The sequence below is a fragment of the Elgaria multicarinata genome, chromosome 2 (genome assembly GCF_023053635.1).
Source record: "Elgaria multicarinata webbii isolate HBS135686 ecotype San Diego chromosome 2, rElgMul1.1.pri, whole genome shotgun sequence".
Lineage (NCBI taxonomy): Eukaryota > Metazoa > Chordata > Lepidosauria > Squamata > Anguidae > Elgaria > Elgaria multicarinata.
Window position 1 is genome coordinate 127824848 of NC_086172.1, and position 19029 is coordinate 127843876.

The window sequence follows — 19029 nt, forward strand, 5'->3', positions numbered from 1 at the left end:
ACAGTCATCTGTGTATTAGGAAGAGGAGATTAGGTGGAGCTTCACCTTTTTATGTTTTTATTTTGGGGGAAGGTTAAAAGGGGGGTTGGTGTCAGTGCATGAGGAAAGCAATGTTATTTCAGGAGTGTATGATCTAGTTAGAGCAAACTATGTTAGAGCCAGCATGCCAAACTTCACAAGACACTGGAAGACACATGATCAACCTCCTGAACATGTCTCCCCCTGCCCTGAAAGACCATGGACCGAGTCTGATCAGAGAAGCAGTGGAGAGGAGCGAATGCTTAACCTTTTATCCTTGGAAGATATTTTGAATTTATATTTAAAGAAATGTCCCTCCAGTTGCTTTCCCATCCATTAGGTAGAAATACTGGGACCCTGTATATTTCCACCTGCAGGTGGGAAAGCACTTAGTTATGTGTTAAAATGTGCTTAATATCCACATAACATAGACAGGTCACAAAATAAAGGTTTTCATCATTCAGAACTCAGGGGTTCCCTTGATTTAGCTGTTGGCACAGCATACCTATGACCTCTCAACAGCATGTGTACCATCACTTTATCAAGGCCAATTAGTTCAATCTCTTAAAAATCATGACATTCCACTCTTTCTCTGGGAAAGACTTTCTCAGTACCTAAAAGCTTCTACCACTGAGGCATCCTCTAAGAATTCAGTCTAAAATTCCATTCCTTCTAATAATGTCATCTTGCATTGGCAGCCGCACCATTTTAAATGCCTTTAGAGAATTTTCATTGTCACTTGAATCATTGTTTTGAGTCCACTTATTTTAATCACCTTTGATAAGTCGATGCTAGTTCTTGCATTTCATAGCATCTACCAGATAGAGAAGATTTCTGGGCCAGAAGGCTGGCCTGCGAGCTCTCATTAATAAATACCCCAAAAATAAAGCCACCCGTGCCCTAACTGTGAGATAGAAGCCTCACTTTAGTTCCTGGGGACTTGGTTGCTGCTGGTGTTGGCTTCTTGGTTCCTTGAGAGATGTTGTTCTTGTACTTACAGCTGGAAAGTTGGGGACTGGGGAGCTTGCTCAGCCAGCTGTGGAGGAGGCACACAGACTCGGTCAGTATATTGTGTCTCCTACAATGGACATAGTTCTCAGGATGCTGAGGATGATGCTGAGTGTGCATCCTTAAGAGAGAGGCCCCGGAGCACACAGCCTTGCAACATGCGGCAGTGTGCAACATGGACCACAGGGCCTTGGTCTGAGGTGAGTTTTTACTATAGATTCAATGTACACTTATAGACAATATAGCCCCAGCTGCCTCAGGCGCTTGAAAAGGAGAGGAAAACATAGCACAAGCTCATGTTACAGTTATATCCTGTCTTTCCCCTCAAGGAGCCCAAGACAGCATACATGATCCTCCTCTTCATTTTATCCTCACAGCAACTCTGCGAAGTAGGTTAGGCTGTGTATCAGTGACTGGCCCAAAATCACCCAGCAGGAACTTGAACCCAGGTCTCCTCAGTCCTAGTCCAGCACTCTAACCAATACACTCCACTGGTTCTCATACTTGAGTTTTGTATACTTGAGTCCCTGCTCATATTGTTATATATGACTGGACCAGTTTCTCTGTCTCTGTTAACCAGGCATTCTGGTTAATAGAGACAGCTATAATCTGATTTAATAGTCATTCCCTTTCACCAGTGCCTAGAGTAGACAAGAAGCCCTTTTGACAGGGATCCCTTCACTTCTATATACTGTACATCACTGTAATGGGTACCCCCCTCCTTGGACTCAGGAGGGCTTTCCAATGCTGAAGCATGGCCTATTACTGCCAGGTTCATTCACCGCCACCACTCCCTGATTTACCACATTTTTCTGGCTGAGCTGAGAAGGCGTCATGGGGGAAAACTGTAAGGAAGGAATCTCCAATAAAAAGGAACAGCATGGGTTTCACTAAATGTCCAATGGGATTGACTTTATTCATAAGTCAAAGGGACAGGATTTATAGAAGGAAAACAGGTTAAACATACAGATGAAAGGAAATAAAAATACTGCCATTCTAACTACACTATCAAGAAGGTCATTTAAAGGACCATTCAATTATGTGATAGGAACGGGCTTAGGGCATCTCTACACGAGGCTTTCATTGTGTGCTTGTGATTGGTCATTCACATTTTTTGAGGGTCCTTTGCACAACATCATCAACCTCCAGGGTTGCTTTCTGACCTTTATTGTGGCTTCATTCTCAATGGGGAAAATGCTTTAAGAGATTTTATCGTGCTTTGAAGCAAAATAAATTTCTGGTGACTTTCCAGACTCCTGCTATATCACAGCTATGCCACAGGGCCATCTAGTGGCTGTTTAGTGAGATGTATAGAATTTGCCCAGAAAGAGCGCCCCCACCCCCGGGAAAAATATTAATCTTTATGGAATCCAGTAGCAGAAGCCCCAATAAGGCTTTGGAATTTTGGCCTCGTGTAGAGAAGCCCTCAGATCAGATCAGATCATCTAGTTTCTCACTCACTTTTGCTCTCTGACTCTCCCCCTCAGAGGTCTAACTTCTCCCAACTGCCAGTCAGGCTGTACTCTTTCTCTCTCCCGTCCTTCACAGGCAGCTCCTCAGGACCCACTGTCAGATATGCCAGATCACTTTGTTACAGACAACTTCTATAACTTTAGTGCTATGAATATGTTTGCAAATAGCAAGGAAGAATTTCAAAATTAGTGCTTATTCATATGTATGTTTGCATGTATGTATGTACCAACACACAGGCCCTGTTCAGAAGTCACATTAAGCCATGGCTTAAACCACGGTGGTTAAGCCAGAAAGCCAGGCCATGTTTAGAAGACACCTTAAACCACGACTTTAACCACAGTGAATAAAGCAAAAAGCCTTATTCATTGTGGTTAAAGCCGTGGTTTAAGGTGTCTTCTGAACACAGCCTGGCTTTCTGGCTTAACCACCATGGTTTAAGCCATGGTTTAACATGTCTTCTGAATGGGTTCACAGACACACATAATAAGGTATATAAATGTACAAACACCTTATAAATAGGTATCAACCAAAATATCACAAGCCTCAATTGCGCTTCTCACCAAAGGAAACTAAACTCTGTAGCATGGTCCCTAGACATTCTCACACTGAAGTGTTCTTAAACCTTAAAACTGAGAAGATGTCTTCAGCAAAACTATGGAGAGTGCAGAACAAATAAATGCAAGGGGTAGAGAGGTGCAGTTCGTGAATGTGACCATGTCCTTTTTTACAGTGCTCAGCTAGCTGCGGGGAAGGTATTCAGACCCGGACTGTAAGCTGCAGGGCATTGCTGGGCTCTCGGACTCTGGATGTTGCCTGCTTGACAGAACCGAAACCTCCGCAAACTCAGCCTTGCGTTGGGGAGAATTGCATACAGGAGATAGGGTGGCACATTGGGGACTGGGGATTGGTGAGTATTGCACAAATCTGCCTCGTGTTCTAGTCACCAGTTTGTCTTCTGCCTTGTCCATTGCTCCAAGTCCTTTCCCTGCTTCCTTTTTCAGTTTCTTTGCAAGACCTCTGGGATGGTTGAAATAACAGTGAGAAAGAGGTCATCCTAAGCACAGCCAAGAGGGTGAGACTGTGCCACAGGGGCAACATAGATTTGTTTTAATCAGTAGCCGGGTTGGACAATACATCCCTATAGAAAGTGGTGGTAGAGATGAGCTCTGCTCACTTTCTCTAGAAATTGAACGATGTAGTTGGAGCTATCACTAAGGACAGCCAGCAACGTAATGTTTTGTTTGTCTCAGGTCTGCTTATCAGTCCTACTCATTAGCTCAGTTTGCACGTCACGTCACAAGGACCCAGGCTTTTTTTCAACCCTGGGTGGTTGGGAAAAAGCAGGTGGGCTAGTGCACACTGCTCGGTCACACCAACTGCAAGTGGGAGTGGCTAAATCCAAGGATGCTGCACCCCTGGGTTGTTTAGCGTGTCATGTAAATTAGAAACTCTGGCTTATCAGGGAAGAGACAAGCTAAAGTTGCAACCCAGGGTGTAGCCAACTCTGAGTTGCAACCCAGGGTTTAACCAAACCATAGGTTGTTGTGCCATGCAAACTGGGTCACTGACCTGGAAATAGGAATAGGAAAAAGCAGGGCCAGATCTACACGTCGTAGTGAAGGCGCTTCCGTGCTCCTTTTTTAAAGGCGTAACCTAAAAGAAGCGCCTCTTTCTTTACTGTGTGTCCTGTGAGCTAGGCAGCGCCACCTGCGGAAGAATCTCTAACCCATTCAAAGACGCTGCTCTGGCCGCTTCCCCCTCGTGTGTTCTTCCATTCGAATAATCCCCCCTCTCACCCGGCGGCACTTCTGGCGCGTCCCGGCGGCGGCGGCTCCTCCTGCAAAACACTTTTCTCCCTCGGTGTGTTTGTATTTGCGTTTGTGTGCGCATGTGCGAGCACACACCAAAGAGAGTTCCGGGGAGATGACACCGCGGGGGAGAGCGAGAGGCAGGAGCTGAACTCGTCCGCCGGGCGCACGCAAACGCAAATACAAACACACCAAGGGAGAAAAGTGTTTTGCAGGAGGAGCCGCCGCTGCCGGGACGCGCCAGAAGAGCCGCCGGGTGGGAGGGGGGATTATTCAAATGGAAGAACATGCAAGGGGGAAGCGGCCCGAGCAGCGTCTTTGAATGGGGTAGAGATTCTTCCACAGGCGGCGCTGCCTAGCTCACAGGACACACAGTAAAGAAAGAGGCGCTTCTTTTAGGTTACGCCTTTAAAAAAGGCGCACGGAAGCGCCTTCACTACGACGTGTAGATCTGGCCCAGGACATTTCAGATAATGAGCAAATATCAAAAATATCTCTCTAAGGGTTACATCTTCCTATTAACTTGGCTTGTACCTTTTATTCCAGTGCTCGAAGAGCTGTGACTCAGGCATCCGAACCCGCCAGGTCATCTGTGCTGACGGCGATTCCAAATTCTACAACCATGAGATGTGCCAGGCCATCCAGCCGCAGATCCCAACCATGCTCGGAAGCTGCAACACCCAGCCCTGTCATCTGCCACAGCGTAAGTGAAAACTGGTGGAAGTCCAGGTTCCTCTTTATCTCCTTTAAATACAAAATCCCCAGTATCCCTTTCAGGGCCATCTGGGCTGTTAGGATGGATGGTCATGCCAGCTTTTGCTTGCAGTGGCAGCACTAGGCTTTTCATTGTTTAAGCCCTTAAACAGTTTGTGTTGCAAATCACACCTTTCTGAAATTCCTGCCTTTATTCAGAGATATTTTGCAAAAATATTTACTTGGTGACAAACTCCCCCCACTCCCCACCGTGTCTTATGTCTGACTGATAATTGATCTGTTAAAATTGGATGAAGGGGATGTACACCGGATTACATGACACCAGGTTTCTGCACTGCAGCTGCCAGTGGAGACGGGCCCCTCCCTGCCCAGGGTTGGAGTCATTAGAACTCCAACACTGTTCTGTGTTGGAACAGCATCATCAGAAGTGCAACAAGGCTTCCACGCAGACTGACAAACAGGGCCAAAAATCCAACGAACCTCTCCAAAATCTATAGCCTGGACTAGTAATTCAGCACCATCACTGCTGTTACTTCCTAGATTTTTCATGCTTATCCGTAGGAGCCTGTTTTATACCAGGTCAGACTTTTTGTCCATCTAGGCCAGTTGTCAACTCCAACCCACAACTGCTCTCTAGGATCTTAAAAAGAGAGGGAGCTTTTGCACTTACCTCTACCTGAGATGGATGGATGGATGGATGGATGGATGGATGGATGGATGGATGGATGGATGGATGGATGGATAGATAGATAGATAGATAGATAGATAGATAGATAGATAGATAGATAGATAGATAGATAGATGCCAGATATTGAACCTGGGATATTCTGTATGTAAAGTGTGCTCTCTACCTCTGAACAATTGTCCCTCCTTCTGACCACAGGCTTTCCCCTACATATCTCTGATTATAACTGCTGGAAGCTGTCAAACAATAAGATTTTTTTTTTAAAAAAAACTGGCTCCTTGCCTGGGCATCCCTGCAAAGCTGTATATCCCACCTACAAAGGTGCGCTAAAGGAACACTTATGCTTATTGGCTGTACTGCTTCTTATTGAGAATGACCAGTATAGTTCCATACCAAGCAATACAGAACACAGTGCCTTGTTGTGTTCGAGTTGCTATCCTAAAATTTGCTGCCAATATCATCATACAGACTCAGTAATCAATTCAGTTCTTCTCCAATATAACAAACTTAGTTACTCTTCTTCTTTGATGCCTTTTGCCTCATTTGTGGGTAATAATAACATTTCTCACTGCATGCCCTGGATGTGAAATCCTGCAGAGGTTACTTTTTGCAGCTGTGTCATAGCCTTATTTTCACATCATTTGAAGTGCCATTTTCCCTAAGTTGAGGCATCCTTGAATTTATTTCCATGGGAGCAGTAATAATTTTGGCACAGATAATTACTTAGAACAATTCTGTCTACAGTCCCCTGTTCCCCTTGCTGAAGTCAATAATGTATACAAGTTTGTAAGTATTCCCAGTTATTGACCATGTTTGGTTTAAACGAGGAATATTGATCTCATTGTAGAAGTTCCCAGTATGCAAGATGCCACAGGCTATGATATCAATCGCCAGTCCTTATTGACTCGTTACAACCCTGAACATGGCGCCACAGGTTTGGAACCACTCCACATTACTTTCTCCCTCCAATAAATATGTTGTTTTTTGTTTCCTTAGATAGCTTTTCAAAGTTTTCCACTAATGGTTTATAATAAAATTAGTGTCAAAAGGCCTTTATGCATTAGGCATAGGATTACCCAAATTTGGTAATAGGGAAAATTGTTATCATTTAGAAGCAAATGGCTCCCAGACTTTGGGCTTCTCCACACCAGGCTTTTTATCCTGCAACTTATTGGGGCTTCTGCTTCCAGATTCTTTGTGGGATTAAGATGGGCTCCTTACATGGGCTGACATGTTGGTTTTTTCTGAGGACTTCCTTTGTCTGCAAATTTCATTTTACAGCCACTAGATGGTGCTGTGGTACAGTGGAACTGCCATTAAAGCACATCAACATTTCCCCAACATTATCCCTGATCGTTTTAAAACCGAGATAAAGGTCAGAAAGCAGAAGAGAAGCTGGAAGTTGACAACATCATGTAAAGGACCCACAAACTTCCATGAGTGACCAGTCATGGGCATGCGATAAAAGGCTCTTGTAGAAATGCCCTTTGTATCTCCATTTGTAGTCAGAATGGCTATTTATGTGCATATGTTTCTGCATATGCTATGTTTATGTCTTTGATCACTGTACCAAGTGGTAACTTTTGTATTTACCTCTGCAAACCTATCTCTAAGCAACAGCTAAAGCTGAGTTGTTTCAGGTAAGCAGGAACACACTGGGGTGAGGGCAGGCTGCATTCTACCTCTAGCATTATGTACTACCTAAGCTGCACTTAGGTAAATGTCATAAAGGCTGTGCGCACAAGCCATAGAAGTCAAGTGATCAAGAAGGGAGAACATGCCCTAAGATGTGATGTTTTCAGTTTCTAGAAGTGAAAGAATAATCCAAGCTGGTTCTACTACTCATCATCAGCTCCAGCCCAAAGAAGATCATAGCTCCAATTTCCTGCCCCTCCGATGGGAGTCTTCTTTGAGCTCCTCAGCGTCTCGCCATTTCAACTCCCACCAAAATATTGGGACTGAGGTTCAGGACTGCAGCCAGAGTCCTCATGGCTGCTGTTCAGACGGTCACACTGCAGCAGCTGGTCCCTTTGGGCAAGGTTGCCCGCTTGACCCTTGCCATCTGAGCAGGTAGGGCAAGCTGGTTAAATTGGTTATTTGCCAGAAAAGCTGGTTTGCTTGTTTGGCTTGAACAGATTACCCTTGGACTGGTTTCCATGTGTTCTTGTTGTTGTTTCTGATGTAGGTATGGATGCTGCCCTGATGGAATATCACCTTCTCAGGGGCCAAATAAAGAAGGATGCACACAGTACTACAGTGATGTTTATGTGAACAGAAATGAACCAGCTGTTGCTTCTCCAACAGTAAGTGTAGGAAACATTCTTGTCAGAAATTCCCAGTGAAATTCCTTGACAGGAATTACTAAATATTAATGTTGAATCAACAGTATCCTAGATTAGGAGCTCTGGATCTTGTCATGGGTATTCAGTTAAACATAGAGGTCCAGATCCAGATGTAGTCATAGTCTAAGTAGACCCATTTAAACCAATAGGACTTAAGTGAGGAAGTCCTATTGTCTCAGCCAAGGCCCAGAGGGAGGAGAGGCTACCTCAGAGAGGGTGGGCAGTGGGGTGTACAATGCTGAAAGTCAGGTTTATATTCAAGTAGATAGTTAAATATTGTCCCAGGGTGGATGAGAAACATTTGGACCTTCAGGGCATTCTGTGGTCCACAAAAACACACAAACAAAAACCCTCAAGAGACTGAATGAACCAGATTGCTTGCAATGTAATTATAGAGTTATTTATCAATCATAGATCATTACAATCCTTTCTAGATAACAGCCACTGAATTGTAGCATCCAATTATCTATTCATGACTCATGAGCAGTACTTTGGCTTTTAGATACCCTAGATGGATTCTACGTGGATTCTGGGATCACTGGCCCCTCTCTCTGTCTCCTTCCCTTCCTTCATCCACTCCTATTGATACTGCTGGGCATGCAACTGTCTCTGACAGACCCCATTCAGAAGACCCCTTAAACCATGGCTTTAACCACGGTTGTTAAGCCAGAAAGCCAGGCTGTGTTCAGAAGACACCTTAAACCATGGCTTTAACCACGGTGAACAAAGCAAAAAGCCTTATTCACCATGGTTAAAGCCATGGTTTAAGGGGTCTTCTGAACACGGCCTAATTTTCTGGCTTAACCACCGTGGTTAAAGCCATGGTTTAAGGTGTCTTCTGAACGGGCCCGTAGTCATGTTTGAATCCCATCCCATTTGTTAAGCAAATGAAAAGTAGAAGCTTCTGCTGTAGCTGAGAGTTGTGTTTGCAGCACCTAATTATCTACCATAGCATATTTCTTTAGACTTGGCAAGTGCATGGATGGGCTCAATGACCAGGGATACTGATAGCGGGTGCTTGGAGAACAGAGTTGATTGGAGCATACTCAGACCTTGGAGAATTGCTGTCTGGAGAAATATCCAGTTTGCCCACAGACTATAGGGTATCCTTTATGGTATGAGCAGGTGATTTCCATTTATAGTTCCTACTAGATGCGAGGTCAATCTTACAATCCTGCAGCAAATACAGTATGTTCACGTGTGTGTAGGAGGGGGGTATCCCTCCTTTCTCCCTCATCTCTTGGAGTAGCTTATGAAAGAATCCCCCCCATTGTGCCTCGCATAAGTACCCCCCCCACCCCTTTGACTTGTCATTCTAAGTTGTTCAGATTCTTGTTTTAAACCACTCCAGTGTAACTTTGGCTGTGTGTTTAGGGACATTGTTCTCCTGGAAGGTGAACCTCTGCCACAGCCCCAGTTCCCTTGCAGAATGAAACAGATTTTCCTCTAGATTTGCCCTGTATTTGGCTCCATCCATCTTACCCTCAATCTTGGGGGATGACTTCATGGTGCTGGGTTGGTGCCACCTCCCTCTTCAACCCTGTACTTTCCCTCTCCTGGGGCATCGTTGGGTAATCCCAGTGCCAAGGAGGGAGCACAGGGTTTCTGGACAGCCACCCCAGTCCTGGAGCCATCCTGGTCCTGGAGTTGCCAATCTGGTCACCTTCCACCAGTCTCTGCCTCCATGTTGACCTCAGATTGGCTGCGGAGCGATGTTACACTGTGGAAGCACCATATTGACATTGCTTCCTTTGAAAAAATCATGGTAAATGCATCATCACAGGGAAGCCCCACAATAGCTGTGAACCTGCGCCTGCTTGGTCTAACTGATGGGGCACAGATCCACAGCTAGTGCAGGGTTTTCCCCACATATAGACAGCCCCCAGTACATCCCCACAACATGATGCTGCCAACACCATGCTTCACTGTGGGGATGGAGTTCTCATGACAATGAGCACTGTTAGCTTTATGCCACACATAGCATCTTGTGCTAAGGCCCAAAAGTTCAATTTTGGTGTCATCAGACCAGAGAACCTTTTTCCACATTTTCTGTGTCTCTCACATGCCTTTTGGCAAATTCCAAATGGTGGCGGTTTTTTTCAGCGATGGCTTTATTCTTGCCGCTCTTCCATAAAGCCCAACTTTGTGGAGCGTCCATGTGAGATAGTTGTCCCATGGATGGTTTCTCCCATCTCAGCTGTGGAACTCTCCAGCATCCTCCGGAGTTCCCATTAGCTTCTTGGTTGCTTCCCTGATTAATGCTCTCCTTACCCGGTTTTGGTGGGCGGTCTTCTGTAGGAAGAGTTGTGGTTGTGCCATATTCTTTCCAATTTGTAATAATGGATTTAACGGTGCTCCAGGGACATGTTCATACTTTGTATTTGTAAATCATTTCGTAAAACATATAGATTCTTTCTCCACTTTGGCATTATGGACTATTTTGTGTAGATCAGTGAGAAGAAATCCTAATTAACTCCATTTTAATTCCAGGTTGTAACACAACAAAATGTGGACAAGTCAAAGATGTGTGTGTGTGTGTGTGTGTGTGTGTGTGTGTGTGTGTGTGTGTGTAAGCACTGTATATGGCTATTATTCCTAGCAGCAATTCCTTTACTTCAGAGAGAAACATCTTAGGATGTTTCATTGTCCTTCAAATGTGCTCCTTTCAAGTGCTAAAAGCTAGATGTCCTCAGTCTACTTACTACTCAGTCTCATATTCACTAAGAGAAAATAGAATAAAAGTGTGAATTGTTTCCTGGATTGGCTCAGTTGTATGGGATCTTTCAGAAACGCAGTTGAATTGTATCATCTCAATAACATCTGGATTTGTCTCAGGCAAGCCGAGTTCTGTCCCAGCAGAGGCCAACAGAGGAGTGCCGAAGTTCTATGTATGGCTGTTGCTATGACAACGTTGCTTCTGCTTCAGGGCCTCAAGGTGAAGGATGCCTCAACAGACCCAGCCAAGGTAAGTGACACTTTGATTTTGAAAGGTGGGTCTATTAAAATGGACAGAAACAGCTGGCATCCTTTTTAGTAGTTTTCTATAGACATTCCACAATCTGATTTTTTTAAAAAATTCCTGTGCCAGAATTCAAATTAGATCTGAAATACACCATCAGCATTCTAGTCTCTGGATACTGTTGGCTTTATAAGAAATTCCTGTAAAATCCTCTTAAACCAGCAGAATCCTGTTTGTTCTTTCAGTGAGGTTTTATAGGAGCAGCTCATTTCTGTTCTGAACAGTTCTTGCCTATTTCAGTTCTTGGTTAATTCCTGATCAACTACCCTGCAGGATTCATGACTACTAAATGCACTTTCCCAGAAAGGGAAGATCAAAAGTAGCATGAACAGTAAATATCTCTACGTTACGGGGGGGACTCCAGGGCTGCTTCTTCTGGAGTCTTTTCACATTTCCAACAGGTTTTTTTATGATGACCCTGTGATTTTGAACTGACGATTTCCCCTCTCTGCAATGCTATTCAGTTCAATAAAACCGTACCATCTAGTGGTGGAATTATAGCACTATGCCAGCTTTACATGCTGGGGACATCCCACACTTACTTTAAATACTGCATTATTTCATTTTTTTAAAAAAAGCAAGATAATGGGGAAGTGCGGAAGACATCCTGGAGGTTGATGGTGTCATGTAAAGGATCCGCAAAACCTTCGTGACTTCAAGCGTGCAATAAATCAGTCATTTAGAGAAGCTCAGTGGCAGGGGCCAAATGTCTGTAGCCTTGAAATTACCTGGCATCCTGTTTTCCTTTGAAAGCTGCATTGTTTACCTGAGTTAAATCCATGAGGAAAGGCTGAAAGCAACTTCCAGTTTCTGACTTCTTGCCAGAGTGCTTGATTTATATAATATGTTTCTGTTATCAGTGATTGGTAAACAGGGGGATGTGGATCAGCAGAAAACGTGTATCTGCTTACTCTGCGGCAACTGTTTTTCTTCTGTCATTTTCTGATAGCTTACCCTGTCAACTGTCTGCTACCCAGTGCCCATGGGCCTTGCACAGACTGGACGACTCGCTGGTACTTTGTAAATGATGCTGGGAAATGCAATCGATTCTGGTATGGGGGCTGCCATGGCAATAAGAATAACTTTGCTTCTGAAGAGGAGTGTGTGAAAACTTGCCATGGGTCAGTGGGAAGAAGTGATGTGAGGCATCATCACCATGTTGCAGCTCCTAACAGCCACTCTAGTACTCACCTGCGAGATGTACAGGGACAGCAGTCTGTAAGAGGAGCCATCAGTCACAGCCATGGAGGAGGAGCTGCTCTCCCTGCTCAAGCTGGCTCAGAAACTCACTCAGCACTACATCACAGTGAGCGAGTCTGGGGAAGGACCATGGTTATAGATGCTCTGCCGGAGTCTCAGCAGAGGACTGGCATGCTAGATGGCCAGCAGCACGGTTCTCATCAGTCAGCGGCTCATGGGGAAAGAAGGATGGATCCAGCAAACCCTCTACATGGTTTGGGGGAAACGGTAATTTCTGGACGCTCTGAGAGGCGGCTGACTGTCAATGGTCAGACAGTTCACCATGACCGTGAAGACTGGAGGAGGGAATCTGGAGCGGATGGGTCAATAGTGAATGGATTTGAGCATCAAGACCCACCCAGCTCTTCCTTTCAACACTCGCTGAACAGGTAACATTTTTATACTCGCATCAGTTCCTACAAAGGGGCAGCTTTCTGCAATAACTTTTGCTATTTATTGGGTGGAATCGATCATGCCGAGTGAGTTTTCTTTGTCCTTGCAGAAATGTGTTGACAAGTGCTAGAGGTTTTCAGGATGCATGTGCAGCCCTGCCCTTTTATGCAGCCTAAAGAGTTTTGGGGAAACAACTGTGTTTCTTTCAGGGTCCTCCTGGATGGATCAGAGTCTTCTGCAGTGGAGGCAGGCTTGGGGCAGAGCATTCGTCTTCTCTGCAAGGCGGGCAATGCCCGTTTCTCCAGAGTTGAATGGCAGAAAGATGGGCGGCCAGTGTCCTCTGACAGGTAAGCCCGACCCCTGGATCTACTCTATTAGTCCATGCCACCATGGAGGCTTTTGGGAGAGTGGTGTACATGGACTTAATTCTTACATTTTAAAATTCTTCATTGTTTAAAAACACCATTCTTTTGTCACCAAAAGGACCTGCAACATTTTACTGTGTGGCGTGCTTCTGTTCAGGTTTCCAGCCACTCCACCCAATTTCCCTCACTCTAGTTGTCACCCTTCCACCTCCAACTATCAACCAATGTTCTGTGCTTGCTGAGCCGGCTCAGTCCTTATGGGGCTGTTCGGGGGCTTTTCCCAAGGTTGGGGCTTTCTGTAAAAAATTTTTGGTACTTTTACAAATCTTGGGTTTCCCCCAAGCTTGCTAATATCTCCCTCTTGTGGATGAGTGATGCTGCTATTTTGACTGCATAAGGACGGGTGCTCTGAGAATTGGGTATATATGTATTATAGACACCATATCCTTCACAATTCCATCAGACACTGCCACTCACTTTTAAGCCAGCAAATAATCAGTGAAATACTATTAAGATGCTTGGCTATAGTCAGTCCCAGTGTTTGACAATGCTCCCATTTTCCTCCCTGCAGGCATACCTACCAGTCTGACAGTTCCTTGGTGATCAGCCAGCTCAGAGCTGAGGATGCTGGGACCTACATGTGCATAATTTCTAATGGAAGGACAGAACGCAGACAGATTGAGTTGAGGATCAAAGGTTGTTCATTGTTTCCGTTTTAAGAGCTGAGCTAACTTAGCAAGTTTTGTCAGTCGAAACAGGCACAATGCAAAGACCAACATGTAATGTTTCACTTAATATATTTAATGTAACTGACAGGCTATTTTACCAACAGGCCCTGCTGCATGAGCCCTTTGTCATCAGTGGAAGATAATGTCCTTCTTATGGGTTACTCCTCTCCAATAGGCCCCGGTAGGCAGAACCTACGCAAATGAGAATGTGGGAGGAGTGGCCGCCTTCTTCCTCCTCCATTTTCCGTCTGATCTGTGGTGTCAGTTCTTAGAGGGAGCTCTGCTCCATCAGAATCTTGTCAGTATATTTTTGTAAGTGATCTAAATCAGTTTTTCCCCCTCCCTCACCCCTCGATTTAGCCAACTTACAGAAAGATGGGAGCTGCTTTTCCCCCTTTGCAATAGGAAGTGGGCTCCAGGCCAGGGCCCATCCAAACCTTGCCTCATAATGAGGGGAGTGTAGGCCTTTGCACACACAGTGCCATGTCTCTGAGGCACATATGGCTACCAAGAGGGCAATCTTGGAACAGAAGAAGCTGCCTCATGTCATATCATGTACATTGATGGTGCTATATAAATAAATAAATAATAATAATAATAATAATAATAATAATAATAATAATAATATCAGACCATTGCCCAGTATTGTCAACACTGGCTGGCAGCAGCTCTACAGGGTTTCAGGCAGGGGCCTTTCCCAGCCCTAACAGAAGATGGCAGGTTTTGAACCTGAGACCTTCTGTGTGCAACACACATACTCTACCACTGTGTGATGCTCCCTTTCCCTGCCTTACATAGTAAAATAGCAGTGTACGTATCTTTAACATTGGATATGGTTATAGTTATCCCTATAAAGGAAGCTTTATAGTGGATTGTCAGATGCACTACTACCCAAGGGTGAATGCACAATTTCTAGAAAGGTTTCATATTTTTTCCAGCAGCCGTGAGATTATTGCATAGTATATTCACAGGTATGTCATCCAACCATTCCCAGTGGCCATGCTTTCCTCATTCTCATCCTCGGTTTTATTTATTTAATCTTCTATTGGTCTTTCTTCGTGCCCTGCCATTCACTGATTGGCTGCGATGGTGCAGTGAAATTTGACAGGCTGCAGCACTATAGCCCTTGGCTTGGCTGCTCCTACGTTTCACAAGGTCTGGGCATCAGAGTTCTAAGGGGCAGGGCTTCGGAGAACGTGGTCAATGAGCAACATTGGCTAAATTTATCCACATAAGCATTGCCTAGATTTCCATGGATCTCAAAGTTATACATTGTGGGTGCAACACAGTTGAATGTTTTCAGAGCCTTTTCAAAGAAAAAGGAAGACAGATATTTCCTGGCTATGATATGTGATAACTAAAACTACCTCTCCACAAGGCATTTTAAGCTAAAGTACAATCTTAGTCAGATTTCTCTCTTTGTCTCTAGAAATCCCTGGATCTGCTGCTGCACAAGGAACGAGGCATCAGCTTACTCATGGTCAGAATCACCAGCACAGAGGGTTTGGTACAGGAGTTAGTAGTGGGCAGTCACTTGTCTCCACGATACGTCCTCATATTATATACAGGTAAAACTACCTGCATCCACTATCATCCCATATTCTCCACAATATTGTAAGCTAGGCCGGCCTTTCAGCATTGAGAATTATTTGGAGGCTGACCCATGTAAGGCTGGGATATATTACTTACCATTTAGAGAATATTTTTCATAATCAGGTTAGAAATAATTTTAAATAAATAAAATTTAAAATAGATACCTCCAGGAATAGTGTTTACAGCAGCCTCGTCGAAAAATGGCTGGTTGGTGTGATGTTCAGAAATCAATTCCACATTTTCCTTGCATTTCAACATACTGGAATGTGGAGCAACTCCAATCCAGGTTTTACTTCGGACTCTCTCTCTCTCTCCTTACTTAGACCTGGTCACGCAACCCTGAAGGATTCCAGTGGGCCTCATTTTAAGTAATTGTTGATACTAAAGTTGTTTTTAATGAAACTATACTCTGCCTTGACCACTCATCTGAATTTTCCTTGGTCCCTCAAGGATCTTATAGTTGGAAGGAAGCAGGCATCAGTGCATAAGTATTAAAGGGGAAAAAAGTACTTGTTGAAATAAACCATATCTGCTAGTGTCAAAAGAGCAGGGCTCTTGATACAGACAAATGATTATTTTAATAGTTAACTTTAGTAATAATGGTTATATAGTTTTGTAATGAAAATCAGTAACCTGTTTACAAGGGAGTGGGGGCTAACTGTAATAGCATGGAATTCCTTGCTTTGTGTAGATAGGAATCATCTCAGGGTAACAACTGTGAGTCATGTTCTACTAAAATTCTGCTAGGCTACTGAGGACTGGGAAATAGTGTGGTGGGGTAGGTGACACAATGGAAGGGAAGAGTCTTCCTTTAGCTCAAGGGTGGGCAAGGGTAGCCCTCCAGATGTTTTGGCCTACAATTTCCATCACCCCTAGCGAGCTTAGCCAATGGTAAGGGATCATGGGAGTTGGAGGACAAAACAGCTGGAGGGTCTCAAGTTGCCTACCCGGGCAGTTCCTTCTGTCTTTTGTCATGCCTCCCCTCTCAGTGGTGATAGGTCAGGGGCCTTAGTGCGTTGTTTCAGTGATGGCACCAAAGCTGCTGCTCCATCCAGGACCATCCTGAGCCATATGAGTGCTGCAAACCACTGTTCATTCGTCTCTCAAACCAGAACTGCATGAGGGCTTTGGGGCAGCTGGGCTGGCTGTTCTCGCCCACAGCTCAATCAACCGCTTCCATCCTTTCCTGGCTAGCTGCTAGCCTCAGCAATGTTGGTTCTTTGGATGGTTCACAAAAAATTAAAAATAATAATATTATAATACATTATAATAAAACATGGTCTAAAAATGTAAGATACAAATTTTCTAAAATGCAATTAACTAGCTAAAAACAACTTCAGTACACTATTTCAATAACAGACCTGTTCAAGTAAGCTGACATAGATGCCCTATCACAGTCAGGGGACCACCACTAAGAAGATCCTCTCCCTTTGTCGCCATCTTCTGAGCTGCCCTCGGAGAAGGCACTCAGAAGGCCCTAGATGTTGATCATAGTTTCCAAGAGGGTTCATGTTGGGAGAGGCATTGCATAAGGTGTTTTGGTTCTGAGCTGTTTTATAGGTTAAAACAGCACCTTGAATTGAGCTCAGAAGCATACAGCAGCGAATGCAAGCAGGCCAGAATTGATCGTACATGCTCAGACCTTCTGGTCCCAGTTATTGATCTGGCTGCTGCATTTTGCACAAGCTGCAAACTAGTCCACATGCACAAAGGATAGGTAGTTTGGGAGGCGAGTCAATTGGCCCCTCAGTACTGTTAAGCCTGGAGATTCTTTACTGATGTGAGCAACCCCCCTACCCTATGCTGTGTGGGTTGAGTGGCTGCTGGAGAGTCCCAGATAACTAGATGATACAACAGTAATCTTTTGTTGGAATCCCTCCATCCTTTTTGTAGAAGCCCCATACAGAGCCAGGCACGCTACAAGGACACCACTCCAAAGAACATCCTGTTACACGGCATTCCTGTGGTTAGAGGCATTCTCTAGGCCTGCAGCCAAGGGAACACTTTGGAGGGCAGCGTTTATATAAGCCTGCACTTTGTAAAGTGTTAAGACAGGAGCAGCATACTGGCTGCAGGCGGGGGCTTCTGCAGCAATCCATCTATGCTCACAGATCAAGAGAAGATGCCATTATATACTCAGAGGGGTGGGAGGGTGGGGCAGGCATTGCCCTCGTGGCCATCAGACAAGGAGTCAAGGGAAAGGATTTTGCTGGAATTCTGCTGCTATTCTGCTGCTGAACACATTTGCTTTGCAGGTTAAAAATGTCTAAGAATGAGCCTTCAGTGGTCGATGCCAATATTGGTGAACGAGTCAGATTGCCTTGCCGGGTGGAGGCTTCGCCTTCCTTAACCATCAAGTGGCAGAAGGATGGACAGCCCATCTCCTCTCCCAGGTAAGCTGCAACTAAGACACACTCCCATCTCCGGTAACTTTTTCTCTATATACTGGGGATGAACAGAGGAATTTTTACTGACAATAGTAAACTACATTAATTATGGACAAGCATTTTTGTTGCAATTTTAATTGTGTGCTGTAATTCTTTTTAAAAAAGTAACTAACTCTCCTTTGCTCCCCATAGCAGTGTGTGTGTGTGTGTGTGTGTGTGTTGCCATAGATCTGCACCTTCAATTCTGTTACCCCCTTTTTCTGTTTCCCTCTCCTCAGGTCTCTCTACATTCCTATTTGTTACCTCCCACTCATTTTCTCTGTTTGCCATCCCCACATAGACTTCCACACTTATCTTTTCTCAGCTACCCCATCTCTTTCTGAATCCTGACCCACAGGTCTCACGAGAACCCCATTCCTTAGCTATGTGCTGTTTTAACTCTGCAGCCTATAAACTGCTCTCACTATACCACCATCGGTCTCTCTGTATTCCCATGTTTTTCTTTCCCTATCCCAAGGTTTCTCTGTACACTGCCCCCCTTTTCCTTCCCTCATCTGCTCGGTTTCTGTGTCCCCTTTAGCCTTCCCTGCTAGGTTCATTGACAACAGCACATGGTTCTCACTCTCCTTGCAAATCACACCAGTTGAGGAGTTTCAGATAAAGGTGGGTTGTACAGCATGGCTCTAAATCCAACATGCACTTCTGAATTCAGAGAGAGGTGGAGCAATGGGGATGGAGCAATGCCGTTATTCTCCTGTCCCACTTCCACTTTTGATGGTCTCTTGAGCAGGCAAGTGGCACCACAAAGGTATGAAAAAGAGCTGGCAGGAGACACAGAGGTCTGTAATCACCTCGGGGCTACTTCTGTGTTGTCCTGCCCTGCTCTAGCTACCCACCTACCCACTTTTAGTGATTTACTCAATCCTTGTTCTGGTTCATCCAGTCAATTATCAAATGCACTAGACTGATGCAACAAAATTGGTTGTCTGATACAACCAATTGAAAATTCTCCATCATTCCATAGTAATTGACAACAAAGTACACATTACACTTTCACAGTTAAACTGAGGGAAATGGGTGAAACTCATCAGCATAATACAAGCTGTTCAAAAGGATAAGTGGGGAGAGAGAGAGAGAGAGAGAGAGAGAGAGAGAGAGAGAGAGAGAGAGAGACTGATATTTCTAAAATTAACTTTGCAGCAGTCAGTTGTGACAGCTGATGCTTGGCCATAAGCAAGCTGTATCTGTGTATGGGTG

General features: G+C 44.6%; 1 protein-coding gene across 4 annotated transcripts in view; it reads left to right on the plus strand.

The window, feature by feature from the left end:
* PAPLN (papilin, proteoglycan like sulfated glycoprotein) overlaps window positions 1–19029 on the plus strand; it is a 67319-nt gene that overhangs the window by 45671 nt on the left and 2619 nt on the right. For 3 of the 4 annotated variants that reach the window (XM_063117633.1, XM_063117631.1, XM_063117634.1), the window contains 12 exons: window positions 1019–1226; window positions 3230–3406; window positions 4854–5010; window positions 6554–6640; window positions 7509–7776; window positions 7892–8009; window positions 10884–11013; window positions 12017–12695; window positions 12909–13046; window positions 13636–13760; window positions 15222–15360; window positions 17641–17778. In XM_063117633.1, the coding sequence (XP_062973703.1) occupies window positions 1019–1226; window positions 3230–3406; window positions 4854–5010; window positions 6554–6640; window positions 7509–7776; window positions 7892–8009; window positions 10884–11013; window positions 12017–12695; window positions 12909–13046; window positions 13636–13760; window positions 15222–15360; window positions 17641–17778 (2364 nt within the window). The remainder of the gene's footprint in view (window positions 1–1018; window positions 1227–3229; window positions 3407–4853; window positions 5011–6553; window positions 6641–7508; window positions 7777–7891; window positions 8010–10883; window positions 11014–12016; window positions 12696–12908; window positions 13047–13635; window positions 13761–15221; window positions 15361–17640; window positions 17779–19029) is intronic. The other variant, XM_063117632.1, reaches the window with a different exon arrangement.